Source organism: Limulus polyphemus, unplaced genomic scaffold, assembly GCF_000517525.1.
Source record: "Limulus polyphemus unplaced genomic scaffold, Limulus_polyphemus-2.1.2 Scaffold2840, whole genome shotgun sequence".
In the NCBI taxonomy this organism is placed as follows: Eukaryota; Metazoa; Arthropoda; class Merostomata; order Xiphosura; family Limulidae; genus Limulus; species Limulus polyphemus.
In genome coordinates, this window is record NW_013668450.1 from 123,584 (window position 1) to 146,194 (window position 22,611).

Consider the following 22,611-nt stretch of genomic DNA (forward strand, 5'->3'; position numbering starts at 1 on the left):
GATGATGACAAAACCTTGTCGAAACGTTGTACATTTGCTGTTATGTTAAACTTATATTAAAGTTTTTCTTCATTACCCATTCAAGCCATCTTCAGCCATTATTAGTCTCAAAGTGGGTTCCTCGTCACCGAAGATCTGTATATAAGCTCTCCGTTATTCACTTTTTCTCGAAAGCAGAAATTATGACAATGGTCTTACGTGATTACTGCGGGTTTCTTTTCAGCATTATTATTACATGTTTTGACAATTTCTTTTAAACCTGTTCTAATGGCTCTTTACTAAAAAAAATTGGAGACATATTTCGAATACAAATGCACACGTTAACATTTCAGACCAGGAATTGCCTGATGCTCTGCCTCCTCTAACATTTCATGATTCTGGTGTTGTCTGGGGGAGGGGGGACAACTTCCATAGAGGACATATAGTTCTTCAGATGCATAGAGGTAGAGTATTACATGCAGTCTGATGTTTTTTCTCATGTTAGCTTTGAGGCTGAGTTTGCAAGTGATCAAGCTTCGGACAGACATTCCACCTCCTGCACCTTTTTTTGCAACTAGTACACCAAGCTTGTAATGTTATTAAGTATTTCTCCTGTAGCTTACAAATCTTCTCCTTTACTTGGGGGGGGGATCGTTTGTATGCTTACCTGGTCCTTCCACCATTGCTAGACATTGCTATGTATGCAAGGAGATTTGCTCATCATTTGATGGAGGGTACTGCCATGCCACGTCCTTCCTGTTTATTGGATCAGCATGCCTTGGCTTTCCATTGCCTGGAGCACCCTTATTTGGACTCTCAATAGCTAGATCCTCTTTTTACTATTTGGGGCTATAGACAAGATTTCCCAGTTCACCTTAACCAATCTCAGTTTTCCTGAATTTCTCTGTCACTTGCAACAGTTTTGTGTTTTTTTACCATCTTTGCATCTGTTCTCTGGGGATTATCACAGATCTCTTGAGCAATTTTTGGATGATCTTAGTCTTTTCTTGACTTCTACATTGGTCAGGTTATTGACTTCTGTCCTCTTTTGGTATTTTGGTTGGTTTGTTGTTTGGATCTTTTGGATAAAGATGCCTTGCTGGAGGGAGTTCACTTTTCTGCTTTGACCCTTAGAACTCTTTTGTTGATATCCCTGATTCCATGGAATCTTTCATGGATGTGGCCCATTTTCACTCTTTCCTTTCTACTCTAGCTTCTTGACTGTCCAAAAGGTCTTCTAGAGGACAGTTTCCTGTATCTCCCATTCAGGTTTCTAGACTTTCTGCATTGGCGCCACAATCAATTGGAACTGGTATGAGACAATGGAGGAAGAGACATGTACTGAATGACCAATCCTCTCATGAGAACTTGAATGCCCAACTGATCTGTGGTGAAAGTTTCCGTACTGATGTGAACCCTCATAGTTGAGTCCCCACAGGACCTGACCCTATAGTCTGCATTTCACTCCAGAGGAGGATACCCTTTGGTAAGGTTGGAATTGCCCTTGTGTTGGTTTTCCAGTCCTCAAGCATCATTTTACATCCAGCTGTCTAGCTCAAGCCATCCAAGATCTTTGACACAAGAGGGCATCAACTCCTATCTCAAGGGTTGATAATCGAGGCTGTTTGTAGTACCAGAAAATACAGATGATTGGCAACCTGTCATTGACTTTTTTCATTTTAATCACTTCATCTAACCTCCTCAGTTTATAATAGAGTCGTTTCTTTCCTTTCAATGGCTCTTTTCACCCAGTACATGGATGATTGGCTTCTTCTTGCCCCTTCTCGCCACTTGGTAGAACTTCACACTCATTCTCTCTAAGCAGAAGCTACGAGAGCTGAGTTTTTTATAAAAAAGAAGTCTATTCTTACTTCCACACAGTACCCCATCCATTTAGGGGTGTTTTTCAATTCCAGACTATGTAGGCCCCAACCTTCTACCTTTATGCCTTCCGACTATGGTATAGGTAGTTCTTCAGATACAGTTTCTCTACAAACTAATTTATGTTATTTTTAAATATGCATTTTAAGACACAGAACTATATATAATGTCCCAAAACTACTTTAATTTAACTGGCTTTCTAACTAAGTTATAAATAGGTTAACAAAATTCTGTTTGCTGCTCAGAGCAGAAAAACATGATTACAACCAATGAAACTGAAGCTAAATCTCTACATATGGGTGGCAAAAAGAAATAATTAATCAAGAATCATGTGAAGAAAAAGCTAGTTATAAATAATCCAATAGCAATCTCAAAGGAAATTACTGACATTTTTCAAAAGATAGAATAATATGGGAGGGATGTGTTAATATGGGCTTCAAATTTTTTTTTCAATCATAGTAAAACAAGAATATTTCAGGTTCCAAGTTTATATTTTGGCTTGTTAGTATTTAGTATATGTTTCTAATTAGTTAGACACTCAGGAAATTATATAAGGATGGAAAGATAATCTAAAATGGGCAATTTGGAATTTGGATATGTCACATGACACAGAGAAGTGTAGATTGAGAATTTATTATTTCGTTATGAAGAAATTAAAGCTTAGATAATATAAAAAATTTAATTATAAGATGTGTTTTGATGCTAAGCTCATTCACAGTTGATAAATTTATTTAATTATATTTTGAATGGAACTGTAAAAAAAAGATTGTGACGTGCACTTTGACCCCCCCTCCAAAATGCATAGGGGTTAATGAATATACAACAGAATTAATGCTTTCATGAACAATGTAATTAACTTAATACTTCTATTCTGATTTCATATGAAGTTTAATTAACATTATGTATAATAATTTTTTGTTTTATTTTCAAATCAAAATATACATTGTAAAAAGCAGTTTTGAAATCTGGATAAAAGTCTTGTAATTAAGACATGATAGAAAGACTATTATGAGCATTTCATTACAAACTCTTGTTTTGATTTATTTTTTGAGATCTTGAGAGTCACTGCATAGTTTTAAATTGGACTTTGGTTATTAATAATGTTTATTCTCCTATGTAAAGTATTATTTTCTGTAACATAGCTAGAATACTTTAATAGAGTTTTTAATGTATTTTTTTTACCAGAAAGTTAAAAAAGTTATTGGACTTGAGTGTTCAGCAGAAGCAATTGGAAATGCATGTATGAATGCTCAAATTAATGGTAAGTAACAATATATATACAACTACACCATAACAGCAAGTAAACTCTGCTGAACCTTTTATCTGTATGCCAAGCTTAATAGGATGTCTTAAGTTATTGAGATATTTCCAAACAAGGAATATTTTATGCTGTTTACCATAGCAAAATTAAAATTACAAATTTGAATTAATATTTCAAACAACCAAAATAACTTAATGTTATGATCATAAATGCCTAAAGCTAGTTAAGCAATGGAACCAATATGCTTAATATTTATGATGTTTTCTTCCCAAATTTAAATTAACTCGTCTATTATGAATATAAAATCAAAGGATGTTAAAAATAACATATCTTCCACATGCAACAAGTCTTGTTCGATACTAGAAATTCACCATAAATAACATCTTCATTGTTGCAACAATGTTGTTAATTGTTCATTTTGTTTTGCATTGTAAAAAAAAAATCTGCTATAATGGACTAATTTAAAGTACTATGAGAACAAAACATCTGATATCAAGCATGATTTTTTATCATAAATATTAGGCTATTGGATCTCTAGTTTTTAGCATTTGGTACAACAGTTTTAAATATTTCATTCTACAATAAAAATAACATTACAGAGAGACATTCTTTTGTCTTCATCTAGCCCAGCTAATTGTACAGCCAGAAAATGAAATTGGGAGCCTTGTGCAGAATGCAGTTCTGCAGATAAAGCTGGTCAAGGTGACTCAGCAGTACGACCTCCTCCAGGATCAGCAGCAAAAAATTTGAAAATGAATGTCACTGCTGAGCAGTTTGTGATGGTTGATTATGAAGTTTCCAAATTTACTGGAAAGGTTACCTCTGTCAGTGTTCTTACTAAGTATAAGGCACAAGGATGGATATGGCTAAGAGTTAAAGATGAAATGTACTTTTGGAGAGATATCATCAAAATTATGCGAGATGAAAATGTGAAACCTATCAACAAGCGGGTATTTTACAGGGTTTTAGATGTAGAAGAGATATGCTGTTAGCAGTATAATGCATTTTTGTGTCTTATTAACTGGTCATTTTACAAGATTAAGTGTTTAATGTTGCTTCAGAAGATTTACAAAATTTTTTCAAAACACAAAAGTCTGTTCAATATAGTCCCACTTTTGGAATTACTTTGAACAGCATAAAAATCTTTCATACACTTGGGATATGATCTAATAACTTATAGAAAAGAAAGGTATGCCTAAGCCCCATGTTTTGATAATATAGAAATTAAGTTTACTGATTATCTTTCAAGTGACAAAGTTTTCCCAATAAAACGTATTCAAAGTAACCCGTTTATGGCATATGAATTATTCACTAATTTTTACAGAATATTAACCCTAAGTGTGTTAAATTCAAGAACCTGGCCAAACTCTGCCAAGTTGTTCGGATCAAACTGGAAATGGCAATCATCACACCTATTTGTGGCAGTGATGACAAACTATTACAATGATCTACTCTGCACTTCACTCTTTCCTTTGTTAGTTTGGGTTTCACTTCCATTGTCTTTGTTTTCACTGTCAGACTCCCTTCTTGATAGTTTTGGACTTGGGTCTTTCAGATAGATTAGATTTTCATAGTAAATGCTCTTTTCTGGGGGAACAATTTATTTTTTGTCATTGAGGGTGGTTCATTACCATGAACTTTTCTCCTTGTCCTTAACATGTCAAAAACAATGTCTTACACTACACACTGTTCTTTACATTTTCTAGGTCTTCCTCTAGTATTGGCTGAATTTGCATTTTGTCTCTTCAGTGCTGCTTGGAAGTGTGAAGCAAATAAATGGAGTAGCCCTCATATAGCAGTAGAATGTGTGACAGGTTGTTTAGTTTAGATGTATACTCCTTCACTCACCACAAATAACCTTTTCACATAACCTTTTCTTTCACATTATGATAGAAGAGCAACTGAGAATTCATGGAAGTTTGGTAACTGCAAATCTGAAACCTTTGTTAGAACAACAGTACTTAATGAGACCACTTTTCCTATGGTTGTAAGCTTTGAAGCATAATTGTTTCTATGTACTGGAAGCTCATGTTTGGCTAGTAAAGAGTGATGTAATTGAAATTATTATGTGCCTTATTGTACTGAATAGGAGAACCACTTTGTAACATCAATAGCTAAGATCACATACACTACAAAACAGTGTGCCCAAACCACAATCTTTCACCATGCTATGCAAAATACAGGTGTAAGTTACTTTTATTTAGTCAGATGTGATTTATAATATTCCAAACAATGTTTCAAGCAAATGCTTATGTTGATTATTATAAGATGTAAATACAATATTTTTGCTGTAATTCCTCATAAGTAATAGTTTAACAGGCAGGTTATAGGAATTTCTCATTTGTTTGTATGTTTCCCAAGCTGTATGACTGAGGTTGCTTTTTAGAAATATGATCATCTTAGCAAATGTTTTGAAATGAGAAAACAGCAATAAAAGAAGTTGAAAAAATCAATATTAAACTAAAATTAGAAGATGTAAAAAAAACAAAACAAAAAAACTTTAGACATTAAAAGACTCATTCTAATGCTAGGAAAATGCTGAGAATATATTTGGGACCATCTAGGCCTCTCTGGCTTCTGGAGTCCTCAATCCCTCATCACTGTCATTATTTCCCTTGCAGTAATAATTTCCTCTTTTTTATTGATGTATTCATCCATGATAAATTTAAAATGTTTCTTAAACATTTCTGGTATAAATTAAAAAATGGACTAAATTAGCAAAAGGTGGAAAATCCTTCTATAACCAAGTGCGAGTTTTATTACAAATGTTAGTCTATTGGTTTCACTATTTTGCTATGTTTCAGCATTTAGCACTTTAACATTGAATTTTACATACTTGCATATAACTTTGCACTTTGGATGTAGTTTTGGTTGCCATTATGTTCAGTTCAGCTGGTGAGTTTTGGTATTCAATGAAAGACCTTCTTAAGCAGTGACTTGTGGCAAGAAAAATGTCCAAAATGGTATTTTTACACACCTCTGTTTTAATTTACATCTTCAATAAACTAATTAAAAGGAATGTGGAAGAAATGACTGTATTCTAGTATGATTTTAGACACAAATATTAAATATATTTGTTTCACTGTCTTACCAACTTTTGGCATTTAACACTGCACAATAACATAAAGTAAAAAAGATTATGACATGGGACAAATTTTTCTAAAAGTAGGGAAAGAAAAAAAAAACATTATCTATAGCTTGGCATATGAAGTTTATGTATTATTGCATTGTGTATTATATTGCTGTGCCTTTTTGAAGTATCTAGAAAATAAATGTATCTAAAATCTTATAAAGAAATGTAGAGTCAAATATTGAGTTGTTTTGAAGAGTGAGTTAGGTTTAATTATTGTGGATTTTTTAGGTACAATCTTAATTCATCACTGTATGTATTATGATTTAATTTGATTTATACAACTTATTGAATCAGGTAAATATTCTTCAAAAAATCTCAGATTTCTTCCATACCTTCAATTAAGGTTCATAAAATTCTTTCCTAATTTTTCAGTGTAGCCAGTTGGCTGACAGCAGCATTACAGAGGTTTCAGCAACAAGACTCAATAGTCAATAAACAGTTTCTTTCCCCAATTTTTTATATCCCCCTTTCTTATTTCTTCTTCTATTTTTCCTTCCGAGTTTTTGCCATTTTCCTTTTACTCCTTTTTCCAAGCAACAGGTACAGTAGTTAACAGTGTAGTTCTGATTATACTGAAACGTATAACTTGCAGGCAATTCTGTAACAACCTTTTCTATTTTTCCCATGAAAAATGTGTATTTTAAAGCTGGAAATATCAGTTTTCAGACATACATCATGAAATTTGAATGAAAAATAAGGATATAGTGAAACATAAATTTGTTTTAAATTGAATTTAATACATTGTGTTTTGTTATGAAGATTTTTGTAAAAGTCAAGTTATGCCTTTAAGCAATGGTGAGAGACTTTGTTCTACATTGCATGTTGTCATTTAATTACCTGCTTTAGTGTGATAAGATATACCTATTTTACACTACTACTATGACATATGAACTGCTGAAAAACTTCTAACAAGAAAGCTGGAAGTGAAATGCTGCATTGTAGCTAACTGAGGTTTTCCTAGGCAGATTCGTCATACCACAGAAGATAGTTTCTGGGACGGTGTTTTTCATACTGGAAGATTGTTTTTTAGATATCTTCATCATACAGAAGAAGATTTTTTCTTAAATAACTTATTACAGAAGAAGCTTATTAGCTAGCTAGTTAAATAAATACATAAATAATTCTTTATACAGCAGAATAATGTTTCCTAGAAAGCTTCTTTATATGGCAGAAGAATGTTTCCTAGATAGCTTCTTCTTATACAGCAGAAGAATGTTTCCTAGATAGCTTCTTCTTATACAGCAGAATAATGTTTCCTAGATAGCTTCTTTATATGGCAGAAGAATGTTTCCTAGATTGCTTCTTCTTATACAGCAGAATAATGTTTCCTAGATAGCTTCTTTATATGGCAAAAGACTGTTTCTAAGATATCTTCTTCTTATACAGCAGAAGAATGTTTTCTCGATAGCTTCTTCATATGGCAGAAGAATGTTTCCTAGATAGCTTCTTCATATGGCAGAAGAATGTTTCCTAGATAGCTTCTTCATATGGCAAAAGAATGTTTCCTGGATAGCTTCTTTATATGGCAGAAGACTGTTTCTTAGATATCTTCTTCTTATACAGCCGATGAAAAATGTTTTCTAGATAGCGTCTTCATATGGCAGAAGATAGTTTTCTAGATAAATATATATATATATTTTCTTAGCACTTGTGTATAATGTCAAAATAATAAGTAAATTACACACAACATTAAAATAATGCTATTTTAATGTTGTGTGTTGTGTAATTTTCCTAGATAAATATTTCTTCATACAACAGAACATTGTTTGTTAGATAACTTCTTCATACAGGAGAATATTTTATCCTAGATAACTTCTACATACATTAGAATATTGTTTCTTAGATAAATACTTATTTGTACAGCAGAAGATTGCTTTGTAGATAACCTCTTCATATTGTGGAAAATTGTTTTGTACATAACTTCTTCATACAGCACAAGATTGTTTTGTAGGTAACTTCTTTACACAGCAGAAGATTAATTTCTTCCATAGCTTCTTCGTATAGTATGAGAGTATATCTGAGTTAACTTCTTCATACAGGAAAAGATTATTTTATAGTTAATTTCTTTGTAGAGCAGAAGATTGTTTCCAAGATAAGTTGTTCATTCAGCAGAAAAGTGTTCTCTGTTCTTTTGGTAGGAGTGTTTTAGTGTAGAACCAGGGTTGGTTTGAAATCTAAGATTTCTCTTTGCCTCACTCATGATTAAATTTATGATTACTCTTGTGTGAATGTTGGTTTGGTCAATAATGATGTTAAGGTGGCTAGAAATTAATGTGTGGTTTCTTGACTGCCATCTTAAGTGATCCAGTAGGGCTGTGGAGACAAATTCGGAAAAGGGTTCTCATTAGTTTCTTACTTACGTTTTCTGTCTGGCACACTACAACTCTTTCACAATGTACAACATAAGGAGATCATACTCAGATGCCTGCTCCACCTGAGGGTCCTCGCACTCTGCCCACAAAGAGTAAATGCTGTAACTTTTACTTAACATATCTACTGATAATAGCAGACTAACAACATATCAAGGGAATTAAACCAACAAAATTATTTTGAATAATTGAACACTATTGTTTGAGTTAATGACAGTTAACAATTGAACGTTGAGTTCTGATCGAGTCTTTTTGCATACTGGGTCAGGAACCTGAAAAGGAAGGTTGTGGAAAAAAGTAAATGCTCAAGGTGGTTGGTGTGTATTATTAAGTTTTCTTGTAGTGTTGTAGGGGGATATGTGGTTATTCCACGTAATGGTGTTTCAGCTAAGTTTGAGGTTTTGCTTAAAAGGGAATTATGATATTCTGAATTTTTATGATATGTGGATGCCAGTTTGATGATTCTTTCATTAGATGTTTTCAGTTTGCTTGTTTTGTGAAAGTATGTCCTTGGTGTATAAAAAAAGAAGGCAGTATGAAAGTCTGATCACTTTTAGCTAAAGTGCTTCTAGTGATTGGTATAGGTTGTTTAACATGTTACATGTCACAGCATTACCATATTCTGTTACCAGTCAAATATACATTTTATAGATTAATAAAAGAGTTTAGACAGTGCAACCTTTGGCATAACCACCTATTTTCTTGAGGTAATTGCAGAAAAGTGTTTCCTATAGAACTTTGTAAAGCAGAAATTGTTTCCTAGAAAATACTTCTTCATATAGCAGGAGGTTGTTTTCTTGATATTTTACTCATACAACAGAAGAATGTTTCCTAGATATACACTTCTTCATACAGCAGACTGTTTCCTTGTTAACTTCTTCACACAACAAAATATTTTTTTGGAGTTAAACTATTTATACAGCAGAAGATTGTTTCCTAAGTAACTTCTTCGTACAGCAGAAGATTGTTTCCTAGGTAAATCCTTCATACAAAGAAAGACAGTTTTTTAGTATTATGTTTAGGTAGTAGAAGATTGTTTTCTGGGTTAATTCTTCCTACAATAAGAGATTGTTTCTTAGGGTATATTTTCATATAGAAAATTATGGTTATCATTCTTTTTAATTGAATTGCTAGTTTCTTTAAACATTTATTTGTTGAAAATACATACAGAAATTCTTTAAGTAATTTGTAACATTACACAGAACTACAGTAAGGATGTTATAAATATTTTATAAACTTTTATTAAATTAACCACAAGTTGTGTAATTTAATTATACATAATGCATCTACTGATAATGAATAGGTTTGACGAGTGTACATATTAACTGTTTTGGGTTTATTTATTATCTATTGGAGTAGATGATTTTTTTTAATGTTTTTATATTAAATGATATACAAATTGAAATTGAATCTAACAAACAAGTGCTATGTTTTGTACGATTTCTGGTACTTCTAGTTCACAAATTACAAAAACCCACAAGGTTATTTATGTATTTCATTGCCTTTCAGCTTACTTACTTTTAACATAGCTTTTATGCATGAATTGCAGATATCCATAATGTGGATTTTATTTGTGGAAAAGCTGAAGATATGATTCATGAAGTAATCGAGAAAGCAGAATCATCTAACATTGTGGCTATAGTGGATCCTCCAAGAGCAGGGCTGCGTACGTCTTATGTTCTAAGTTTTTTTTCTTTACAACCAGGCATTAAAGAAAATATATACATAAGAAATATTTGTTTGTATTTTTCAGCTGTATCTAGGTAAACAAATATCATAACCATGTGAATGCAAGGTCTACTTCAGTGTATCCCTTTTTAACTACACATTATCTCTCCCACAGTGTAGTTTTAACCTATTTTGTTTTCTGTTGTCTGTATGTGATACCATTTGGTTATAACCTTGTGGTTTTAAAATGCATGAGCGTGCACATCAAACCACTTATCCTCTAAGCATGAGACTTACTTAACATTTACAAATGATCTGGTGAAGTACAAACTAATTAATGTAAACATTGTCACTTCTTTTCACAAACATTAGAATTACATCAGTGTATTTATTATCCTGTTATTGTTTTAAATCGGATTTTGTAGGATTGATAGAACAGTATACATGTATATACTTATAGATTATCAGACAGAAATGTTCCATAATGATAATAATAATGAACACAGTTTATTTCACAAATCATTTATTCAAACAAAATGATGTTGTAGTTGCTTGCCAAATGGCTTTAGACATATCGAGTTTTTTCTTCCTTTGTTACACATGAGATTAATGTTTCATTTTCTTCTAAGGAATTTGAGGAATATGTTGCATCTATATTCACTGTGAACATTTTGAAATGTTTTGTTCAATAGTAAATAATACTAGCAGACATTTTCAATTGTTTGTTCTCAGTTGGATGGAAACCTTTGTAGTCATTATAATTGTGATTGATACTTTTTTTAACATAACATTTTAGCATCGCCAAGTGGTTAGAGTGCTCAACTCGCAATCTGAGGGTTGCTGATTCGAATACCCACCCCACCAAACATGCTTGCTCTTTCAGCCGTGGGGCATTATAATTCATTGGTAAAAGAGTTGTCCAAGAGTTGGTGGTGGGTGGTGATGACTAGCTGCCTTTCCTCTAGTCTTTCACTGCTAAATTTGGGTTGGCTAGTGCAGATAGCCATCGTGTACCTTTGCACAAAATTCCAAACAAACAACGTAACATGTAAATCAAATGTTTCAACTTCAAAAAAATTTGTCATTCTGTTTCTAAGTATATCTTATGGATTTTTTTTCTCACTAACTTTCATATAGAAAATATCTTAATAGTGTTTATACCATTTTCAACAAAAAGACATGTTATCAGCATATAATACACTACAGGTGTTCCACTCTGAAATGTTAAAGAAGATTATGTATAGTAAGGCTTACTCATGAACCGTAAAATAGTATGAAATTAACTCTATAACTATAACCTCTTGAGATTGTATTTGTAAGCTACATTGGCATAATTCTTTCAAGATGGAGTTTCAGATTTACTAGTTAACCCTCTTTCTACGGACAGGTCAAAGAACATGTCATGATGTTTAGAGAGCCAATAAAAATAGTCACAATGTAGTTTATAATTCAAATTTTAATATTATATATGTTTTAATTTCTTAATTCAAAAGACATTATTAAAACAAATGTCAAATATGCTTTTTGTGTGTCATATGGCATGCCTTCTTGTCTTATTGCTCATTTTGTAATGCCTACCATACAATGTCTATAGTGGTTAACGAATTAGAAACTAGCAGTAAAATAAACATAGAAAATAGATAGGAAAAGATTAGAAGTAGAAACTGTCAAAGGAAGATATTTGGAACTTCATGGTCAATACTAAAGAGGATGGAACAGTACTACACACTTTATTTCATTTTTTCATCCTTTAAAGTTTTATAGTGGTTACGAGGTCAGTGAAATTGACCAACCCTTTTTAGAGTTAAGGTAGAAAAAATAACAGATAAAATATAAAAATTTTCAGGAAGAAACGTGATATTTATTTATGAGGTTTTGGAGATTATGGAAATAAAGCTTGAAAATTTTCAGATGAAGAAAAATATTTTAAATCTTAACATGAAAATCACTTTGTATTCAGAGCAGTCAACACTCTCACTCTATATATTCACTGACAAATCTTTAGTAAAAATACTTAATTTAAAATTGAAATTTTTTTATGTACGAAAGACTTGTTGTGTTTATTAAAATTTCAAAAATTTTGTGAAGATACACAAACATTTTAAAAGTTATTATATAGAAACTGATAATCACTTTAGGGTCATGTGGTCAGTTTAATTTTCCGAAGCAGTAATGAAAGGGTTAAGGCATTGCATAGGCTTGCTGGTTAGTTTTTTATTTTGTGACCCTCAAAATTCTTGTTCCAAGACAATACCTCACTTCACACAGAATAGCTTGATTCCTTTGTGCATCTACATATGAGATGTGCATGCAACTAGCTTTGAAATACTTCTCATCTAAAAAACGCATGTTTAATGTGAACTACACTAGTGCATGATGTCACCATCATGCAACAATAGGTCTCCACTAATATGAGGGTGACACAACTTCCTTGTGCAGTAGCTCTATATAAGCACTTGCACTCAAATTAACTTCATTTTTTTCCTTGGCGTTGTCTAAAATGGGTGTGTTTCAACAATGTTAATCAACTACTTGAGATTTATGATAATTTCTAACTGTTTACCTGGTTTAGTTTTCATGATTCACATAACCAGTGTTTTTTCCCAAACTTCTGTTAGAAAAAGAAAAAGCAATATGTATTTGGTGATTTTCCCATTATTATGAATTCTTAAGCGACCGTAAGTTCCATTTTGTCCGATGATAGTGACAACATTACTAATACAGAATCTGTCTACTATGGCTACTGGAGACTTTCTGTGGAGGACATGATAGAAATTGTTCAAAGTGTTGTGTGTTTCATCTTGCACACAGGGCCTCCTATTTCCATCTATTCAGCTGACATTCCTTCTACCCAGTTGAACATGACGATTTTGGCCGGCTATATTCCGCGCCAGGCACAGCTTTATCTGTGAATGAAAATCCCCACACTTCTAATCAATTCCTTGACACGATTTCACAGGTGCATTCCTTTCTTTCAACTTCTCCCACTTATAATAAAAAATACTGTTTCTTCACTCCTTTACCTGACATTATGGTCCATAGAGACTCACTTCTCGGAACAACTGGTCATCTGTACTAACAAGACTCGTCTTCCTCACCTACTTGATTCTTTTATCCTGGCTTACAGCCATTCCTTATTTCTGTTCCTCGATTCTCAGTCTTTGGAATCTTTTTTATCTGCTTGGGGGCAGACCCTTATCTTCTATTTCAATTTCTAGTGCCTGAAATGCTTACCTTTTGTCTTTTTCTTACCACCCTCCTGCATTGAATTTTGTTGCTTAACCTTGTATGTCTGAGGCACTCATCACACTCCAGATAGCTTGTTTGGAGAGGTTCATTCTGTTCTTTTCACCACATTCACCTACACTTCATCTTCAGTTATGTCTCTTCTTAGTTGATTTCTCTGCTGTTAAGATGGGATGCTCTACTAGCTAATGTATATCTTCCTTATGCTTAGCTCCATGATCTTCATTGTACTCCATTTCTTTTGTCAGAGGTCTTTGGGGGTGTTCCTGACTCACTGGGGAACTTGTCAAGGCATCCCAGCATCAGTCCTCATTGTCTACATTGATTTTTCATTTTTCTCAACTTCACTATTCTATTCCTGTTCCCAGACCTGCTGAATCCATGTCTCCCCTTCCCATTCCTACCTTCCAGACTTCTTTTTCTTTCTGTCCTCCCACTTCCGAATGTCAGAGTTTTTGCTCATCTCATTATTGACTACCATGTTGGGTCTGGTCCTGTAGAAACCATCTCTCATTACCAGCCTTTGGTATCCATTTTTGTCCAACAGCTGGGTTTTCAGGTTCTCATCCATGGCCTATCTCCCCACTTCTCTTCCCTCCTACTGTTTTTTCTTCCTCCCACTGATTCTCTTTATCTTCAGCATCTCAAGGATGCAGTCTCAGATCTCTTGGCCATGAATACAATCAAGAGAATACTTAGCCCTACATTTGGTTATTTTTCTCATCTCTTTGTTGTCCCCAAAAAGACCAAGAAATGGCCTCTTAACTGGTTTCTTGTCATCCCTTAGTTCTGCAAGGAGGGTTACTTTTCTCTCCAGTGGTTCTTTTCACCTGGGCTGAAGATGACCAAGGTCATTATTTTGGATATCTTTTTACACATTCTGGTCACCCCATCCTCCAGGAGTTTTCTTCGTTTTGTTTATTTGTATCGTGTCTTCCAGTTTTGTGCTCTTCCTTTTGACCTTGTGATCTTACATATAGCTTTTACAATATTTTTTGTTCTGTGAATGCATGATATTGGGCTAATCTCTCACACATTTTGAATTTTAATAACCATAGTATTTAACATATAATCAAAGCCACTTACAGGACTAAAAATATATATATCTAATAAAGAGCATAACTAATTGAATATAATGTTCATCTGTACAACTTATATTTATCAGAATGCATTGTTTCATCAGTTAGATAGCACCATTAACAACATTTAATTGATCTTTGGTTTTGATCAGTTCAATAACCATTTTCATTATGAATATTTTTGTTCCTTTATTCAAACATGCAATAGTCTATTCCACCATATACATGTACTTAAACAAGTATTATTACCCTTGAGGTAAGAGAAAAATCAAATATCAAGTTTTGGTGCATTTTATGAATCATATGGACTTGGATATTTTGTTACAGTAAATATATTTTTTGTTTTATATTGTCAGATTCATTATATATTTAGAGAAATATAAAATATGAATATTTAAAAAATATTTTTTTGTACTTTAGTATCATGACATAGGCTTAGAACAAATATAGCTTTTAATATTTAATATGAATTTTATTTTCTACAAGATATGTGTAAGAATTGTGCCTTTAGTTATAAAAACATAAAATTTGGAACATACATAGGACATGCCTTAATAAAGATTTTTGGTTATAGGTCCATCACAGATTTTTTCTATAGTTGATATGGTGGCCATACAAAAAATGGTCACTGTTGGCTAGTAGCAAAATTATGTGCATCAAGTGTTTGAGTTGCAAGCTTCAAACCTTAGTGTTATATCAACTTTTATTCATTTTGACATGCCAATAAGTGTAAAAAAAAATAAAAATCTAAAAACTGACTAATGAAACCTAGCTATTAAGATTCATTGGTAATAACAAAGTTGAAAAGTACCCATTTCTCTCTCCACTAATATCCCCCAGTGGTACAGCTGTATGTCTGCATACTTTCAATGCCAGAAAACAGGTTTCGATACCCATGGTGGGCAGAACACAGATAGCCCATTGTGTAGCCTTATGCTTAATTACAAATAAGCTCTCCACTAGTTTTAAATCTGTTCAGAACCACATATTCCACTGCACTTGCAAAGAGCAGTACACTTGATGCATTTACCTGGTTTTTTACAATCGTTTTTCAACTACAGCAAAATAGTTGGTGACATACATAACTTCTGAAAGAGTTGTCCACCTTATATTAAAGCCACCTTTGTCACTCTTATTTTATCCCCATTCCCTAGGAGATGAAAGCTCAAGCACAGAAAGCACAATCTGTGCCCATCAGTGAGCAACTTGTTAGGCAACTTTCTTGGTGTGATGAAGTAATGTAGCTTGTTTTGAAGGAAGGACACCTGAGAGAAGAGATACTTCTTAGTATTGCTGACATGTTCCCGACTACTGGTTCTATCATACAAAAATACAACAAAATGTTTTGATATCCCCAGCCAGTCATCTAGAAGCCAAAGTATATAATGCTGGTGTGGCTTAATCAAAATACTTCCAAATATCCTTTGCTGTCTTTTTTTACCCAGTCTTGAAAAGATGACTCCATGTTACATCCAGTGAAAGAGTGGAACATGGTCAGGGCTTGACACTTGTCAGGAAACAGTTCTCTATTCATCTCATAAGCTGAAGATCCACACTATGCTATGGCAAAGACAACTCACAGTTAGTGATGTTGATGTGCTGGACTGAGATTACTGGTAAAATTACTACATCAGTGTTAGTTGTGCATATGAACACCTTATTAATCCTTGATTCACGTCATCTTGACATATAGCAGGATGCATGTGTTTGCCTCCCCATGTATGCATATGGCAAGACCAATGACTTCTCTGGGCTTAGCAGATAGTACACCTTTGTGATGTGTGCTGATAACTTGACTGTTGGTTTAAAGTATTGGTACTCAGTAGTGAGAGAGAGGAAGCACTGAACATTGTATATAGACTTTTAGGCTATCAGGTCTCCTGTACTCAGTGTAGCTAGCAGAACCTTGCCTGTACAGGGGTATTAAGCTCAAATGTTGAGGGCATGTGCAGAGTCTTCCCGGGTGCATGTCTGTCACAGAAGAAACGTGTTTAAGTCCAAAGGGCAGTGTGTTCCAAGCTTTATCAGGAGTACATCTTGCAGACATCAGTATTTTATTCACGTGGTATTTTCCTTTTCTATGCTTGCTAAAGATTTGCTTTGTTCAATATCAATATACCAGAGTTGTGCCACTTGGCAGTGTGATTTCTGAAAGTTGATTTGATGCCCTCACAATTGTTTAATCACGATATATCTATTGTGCTTGGCAAGAAACCGATGCTACTCAAGTCAAGCAGCTGGCCGAATATTAAGGCACCTCAGATGTATCCTTCTTATATAGGACAGATTATCCCAGTGTGTCACACACTGTATATCTGAGGTACTACAATTTTCATGGTTGAGTGTCTGATTTATTTTGGCTATCTTCGTTCATTCAAAAAAGGCTTGGATGTTACAAAAATAGACAAAAATAAAATGTAGCTAGTAGATAGTATTGTTAATATCAAATATATTTTGTCATTATTTGCAAAGTTAGCAGCTTGATATTTGCATGTTGAAATCCACATACAGGAGATGTATTACACCCTAAGTGGCAAGCATTGAGTGATCGCTTACTAAAACATGAATATTAAAAAATGAAACTATAACATTCACCAAAGATATTACAATATATCATACACAGAAGCTCAAAGCAGTCATTATTGTCCATTTGTAAAATTGCTGCCATAGTGGTCATAGGACAAATTAGCAATTGCTCTTTAGCCAAAAATCTAAATTATGGTGCAAATCTTTTGTACCTTTCACGTGTTTTGGACCATTTTTAAATATTAAATTTTTAAAAATTACATAATTTACTTCACAGTAACAGAGAAGCTAAGTTGTAAAGCTCCATTGACTTGAAGTGCAGATTCATACTGTACAGTATTTACTACTCTATTGATTTAAAGCTCAGATTTGTACTGTTTGGTAGTAATTTTACTCCATTGACTTGAAGCTCAGATTCATAATATACAGCAGTAACAATACTCCGTTATCTTGATATTCAGCTTCATATTGTACAGTAATAACTATACCACACTGACTTGATGGTAAGCTTGACACTGTACAGTAATAACTATACCACATTGACTTTGCCAGATTTAATTAAATAAGAACACTAGAATAACATAATAACAATAATGATAAGCTAAATACTAGAATAATGTTAAGATAATCATTGTAAACTAAATTCTAGAATAACATTTTATAATAATGACTGTAGACTAAATAATAGAATATGTTGCAATAATGATAGACTAAATACTAGAATAACATGTGAGAATGATGATAAACTAAATACTAGAATAACATGTGAGAATGATGATAACTTAATACTAGAATAACATGTGAGAATGATGATAACTTAATACTAGAATAACATCTTTCAACAATGATAGACTAAATACTAGAATAACATGTTACAATAATGATAAACTAAATACTAGAATAACATGTGAGAATGATGATAACTTAATACTAGAATAACATCTTTCAACAATGATAGACTAAATACTAGAATACAATGTTACAATAATGATAAACTAAACTCTAGAATAACATGCTACAATAATGAGTGTAGATTAAATTATGCATATCCAACAAGTGTTATCTTTATGTTTTTTGATTAAACCAAATTCATTATTTAGAAGCAGAATAAATAGTTTAAATTGTAAATAATACAATTTTTTGTTTGTTTTTTATAAAACAGAAATAAAAGTTATCAAGACTATCAGAGCAACCACACAGATACATCATTTAGTGTATGTTTCATGCAGTCCTGAGACTGCCTTGACAAATTTTGTTGAGTAAGTGAATTTTTCTCCTTTGTTTTTTCATTTTCTCTATAATACTGCAACAGACAATATGTACCCTTCAGTTGATGTTTGATAATAAAGGAATATTGTTTATATATAATTAATTTGAAAAATTAGGTTTGAAATTACCAGGAACACTTTCCTGTTATTAATTCACAATTTCTTGAAACACAATTAATTTTAATTTTACAGATTATAACAACAAATGTTGAAACTTAAAATTAACTTTCAAAACTACTTCTTCTATCAACATCCCTCTTTATAAGAATATCTGAGGTTCTATATCATAAAAAACAAAGATTATCCATCTTTCTTGATTCCAACTTATGTATCTTACATGTTGATGAATTAACTGCCTCTGAAATAACTAAGAAAAGCTTTTGATTTGTCTAACACAGGCCTCTTACTTGAAATTATGAACTACCTATAGTAAATAAGCCATATAAAGCACTAATGTTATCACCATCAAATCTAATCTAACAAAACACTATTGCAAAATGAGTCTATTGAATTCAAACCATCATATTAATAGGAGAATACTATCATTCTAACTGCAAAGTAATTTTACAAAATAAGAGAGAAAAGTCACTTTCTTAATTAAATATCTTTTACTGTTTTTTGTTTTACCCATATATTTAAAAAATGTTTAAAAATTGCTTTAATGATGTCCTTATCATGACTTAAAAGATTTTCTTTAACTATATACATTCATATTTCTGTTGTGAGATCAATTTTTCAAAAATTGTCTAAAAAAGATGTATATTCATGATAAATTCTATGATTTCTGGACTTAAGATATTGAAATTAATAGAGAAGACTTATTTGACATATATTCATCTGAAGAAGGAAATCTTAATGGTTGAAAATTACATATGCAAAGAAAGTTTTGCACACATAAACACATGACATATTTTTTCTTAATTAAAGAGTTGGTGTTTAAATTTGAAAATATCCAATTATCTACAACAACAGTTGTGCTAAATGTTAATTTATTCAAAGAATTGCTGAATAAAACATGGAAGATGGGCATATAAAACTTTTTGTCCAATGCTATACATGTAATGTTCATAAAAATATAAGAATATGAATTGAAAAGCTAAAGAAGGAGAAGCACATTATAAAATTAAACCATAAAAAGTGACAGAAATGGTTGAGATGAATATATACATGATGTTTGAAAAACATGTAGGTTCAAGAACTCTTGATAGAAATGAATAAAAACTGTATAATCTGAGTGCTTTCAAAAGGTGAATCTTTCTTCTTCAGGGGCAAATGGGAATGCCCCTGAAGAAAAAAGGTCCACCTTTCGAAAGTGCTTGGGTAATGGGGTTTTTATTCATATATATATATATATATATTTCCTTATTTTTATGGAGGGGGAAATAATTGGGAACTGAAAACAATATTGAAAAGTATATGAACTGAGATGTACCCATGTAATTTTTGACTTCTTCCTGTGTTCATTCTTTTAATCTGTCATTGATATAATGTAAATAACTGTAAAAGATACATTTTGATACCTTGTGTAAAGGAGCAGTTTTTAGTTTTGAAAGTATAAACCTATCTCTTTTACTTGTAGTGTGTTTGACACCAGATTATTATTAAACTCACCATTTGCAGTGTTCTTTTGAAAAATGTTTGCAAAAAGTTATTGAATATTCATAAAGCTTTTTCTTTTCTGATTATTATTTCACAATTTTTAATTGATAAAGTGCTTTTGTTTATTACAGCCTATGTAGACCAGCCTCCAACAACTACAGAGGTGACTGTTTTGTACCTGTGGTTGCTATTCCTGTTGATCTTTTCCCTCATACACCACACTGTGAACTTGTCATTGTATTTGAAAGAAAAAGTTGCAATACATAAAAATAAAATGGTATTGAAATTCTTTACATCTTTGTTGTCAGTCTTAATTAATTTAACATATATGTGTGTGTGGGCACTATTAAAATTGTTCAAAATGAATCAAGACCAGTAATGGCCTATTGATTATTGTGCAAGGTTGTGAATCAACTAGTTTGGCAGTCAAAATATGATATTGTTGAATTTGCTGGGCATTTACTTCTGTGGATTCATTTTAAGAATTGTAGTAGGTCCTGTTATTCAGTTCAAAGATCCTGACAAGGTTCTTATATCATGAGCTGCTGCTTTCCATCTGATCAGTTGTTCCAAATTAGGAATGGCTACACCTGAATTCTAGGGGTCTTTCACCTGGCCGTTTTGGCCCACGTTGTATAAAGTGCCATTCAGGTTGAAAATTACAAAATAAATCTATTTCTGCTTTACTTATTTAAGTAAAAATTTTAATTTTGATAATTCTTCACACTGGATGTGATATCACATTTGATGATTTAATTTACAAGTTTCCAAACCCATCTCAAGCAGTAAGTATTCTTGGTAGAAATGATAGCATGAAGCATCAGACACTAGGGGTTGTTGGGATACGTCAAGTTTTATTTTGGCACTAGATATTTTCTTCAAATACTTGTGGTGTTATGATGAATCAAGATTTTCTTGTATCTGTCAATATTCATGCTGTTTCTGATAAATCTGTCAAGATAGACAGACTTTTGCAATAGCTATACTCTTTGAACTCTGTAAATATCCACAAACTTTTAGTTCCGAAGATGTTTTAGTTGACTATTTAAGTAGATTCAGGGGATTTTGACCCACCTTCAAAGAAAAACTTCGTATGTTCTCATTTTGTTTGAATTTTAGTATTTCGTAGAAAGGCTATGAATGATGCGTAAAGATGTGGGAAACCTTCTCTTATACGTTTTTACTATTTTGTTTGTATTTTGGACTATTGTTATTCGAATTAAAGTCACCAATTTTGTAGTCCCCTGGTGAAACAGCGTTATGTCTATGGAATTACCACGTTAAAATCCGGGGTTCGATTCCCTACGGAGGATACAGCAGATAACCCAATATGGCTTTTCCCTAAAACAACAAAGAAACCAATTTTGCTTTCTGTAAAATCCTATTTACAAACCATTTGTGCCATCTGTTGGCTCAGCGGTAAGTGTGACAGTTTATATCGCTAAAAATTGGGTTTCAAATACTTATGGTGAGCAGAGCACAGATAGCCCTTGGGTAGCTTTGCACTTGACAACAAACATACTGTTTGCAAAGTCAGTTTTTTATTTTGCTTTTATTGTCACTCACAGAAAAAATTCGTGAAGCTACTCCATTCCTGAATTATTCACTAGTCACTTACTAAGAATGATTTGAGAAAATTACATTCCTCATCAATAACCCTAGATAAGTCCAACACTAGAATAAATCTTGACTTGTTTCCTTGAAGCAGGCCTAGGTCAGCTGCAGATCTATGAATACATGGCGTATGCAAATATGCAAATTTGACTATAAGAAAACTTCAAGTTATTCATTTAATAACCCAAAACAAATTTTTTTTTGTAAATATTGTTACGTCTCTGGTCGTTAGTTAATTTCCCGTATAATTTCTTTCCGATGAAACTTTAGCGAAACAAGTCCTTTCTTAAATAAAATTAGTCTATTCTTTCTCAATACAACTTTGCAATACACTTAATTTCCACGGTCACGCTATAAGTTAAACAAACGCTATAATTCACAACGAACGACTCGCGCACTCGACCCAACTGTCCGTCTCTATCTCTGTCTGCAATTCAACTACATTGTTGCCGTCAGTTCTTGGTGGTCTTGTATACAAGAATACCGTACATCTAGTAAGCACTCGAAGCTTCAAGAAGGGACGTGAATTTTCTAGAAGCTCATGATATGTTACTAGCATCACGTGACTTCCGCTATCGTAACAGTTCGTTCAAATTGGTTCCTATCTATATCTATGTATAAAAGCATAGAAATATGTGTGTTTGTCTATTTGTCTCTTATCTAACTACTCCTGTGCCAATCTCAACCAAATATTGTGGTATGATATTCTGGAACAAGAGGCATATTAATGGGGCTCACAACCCCCTCCACCCCTATTATTACTGCTATTGAGCATTTATTATCTCTGATGTAAGTTAACGTTTACTACATTCATAAATTGTGCCACATTTTTACACCAAACAAGAAAAAACTTTATTTAAATTTCCGTCCACCAGTGGGACAGCTATAAGTCTTCAGATTAAGAACATTAAAATTAGGGGTTCGGTGGACACAGCAGATAGCTCAATGTGGCTTTCTATAAAGAAAATACATACGCGCGCGCATTAAG

General features: G+C 32.8%; 1 protein-coding gene across 1 annotated transcript in view; it reads left to right on the forward strand.

The window, feature by feature from the left end:
• Nucleotides 1-20,302, forward strand: part of LOC106468028 (tRNA (uracil-5-)-methyltransferase homolog A-like) — an 82,572-nt gene extending 62,270 nt beyond the window's left edge. The window contains exons 11-14 of the mRNA XM_013928426.2: nt 3,046-3,121; nt 10,173-10,289; nt 18,305-18,401; nt 20,141-20,302. Of these exons, the coding sequence (XP_013783880.1) occupies nt 3,046-3,121; nt 10,173-10,289; nt 18,305-18,401; nt 20,141-20,276 (426 nt within the window). The 3' untranslated portion in view covers nt 20,277-20,302. The remainder of the gene's footprint in view (nt 1-3,045; nt 3,122-10,172; nt 10,290-18,304; nt 18,402-20,140) is intronic.
• Nucleotides 20,303-22,611: the final 2,309 nt, after the last annotated feature.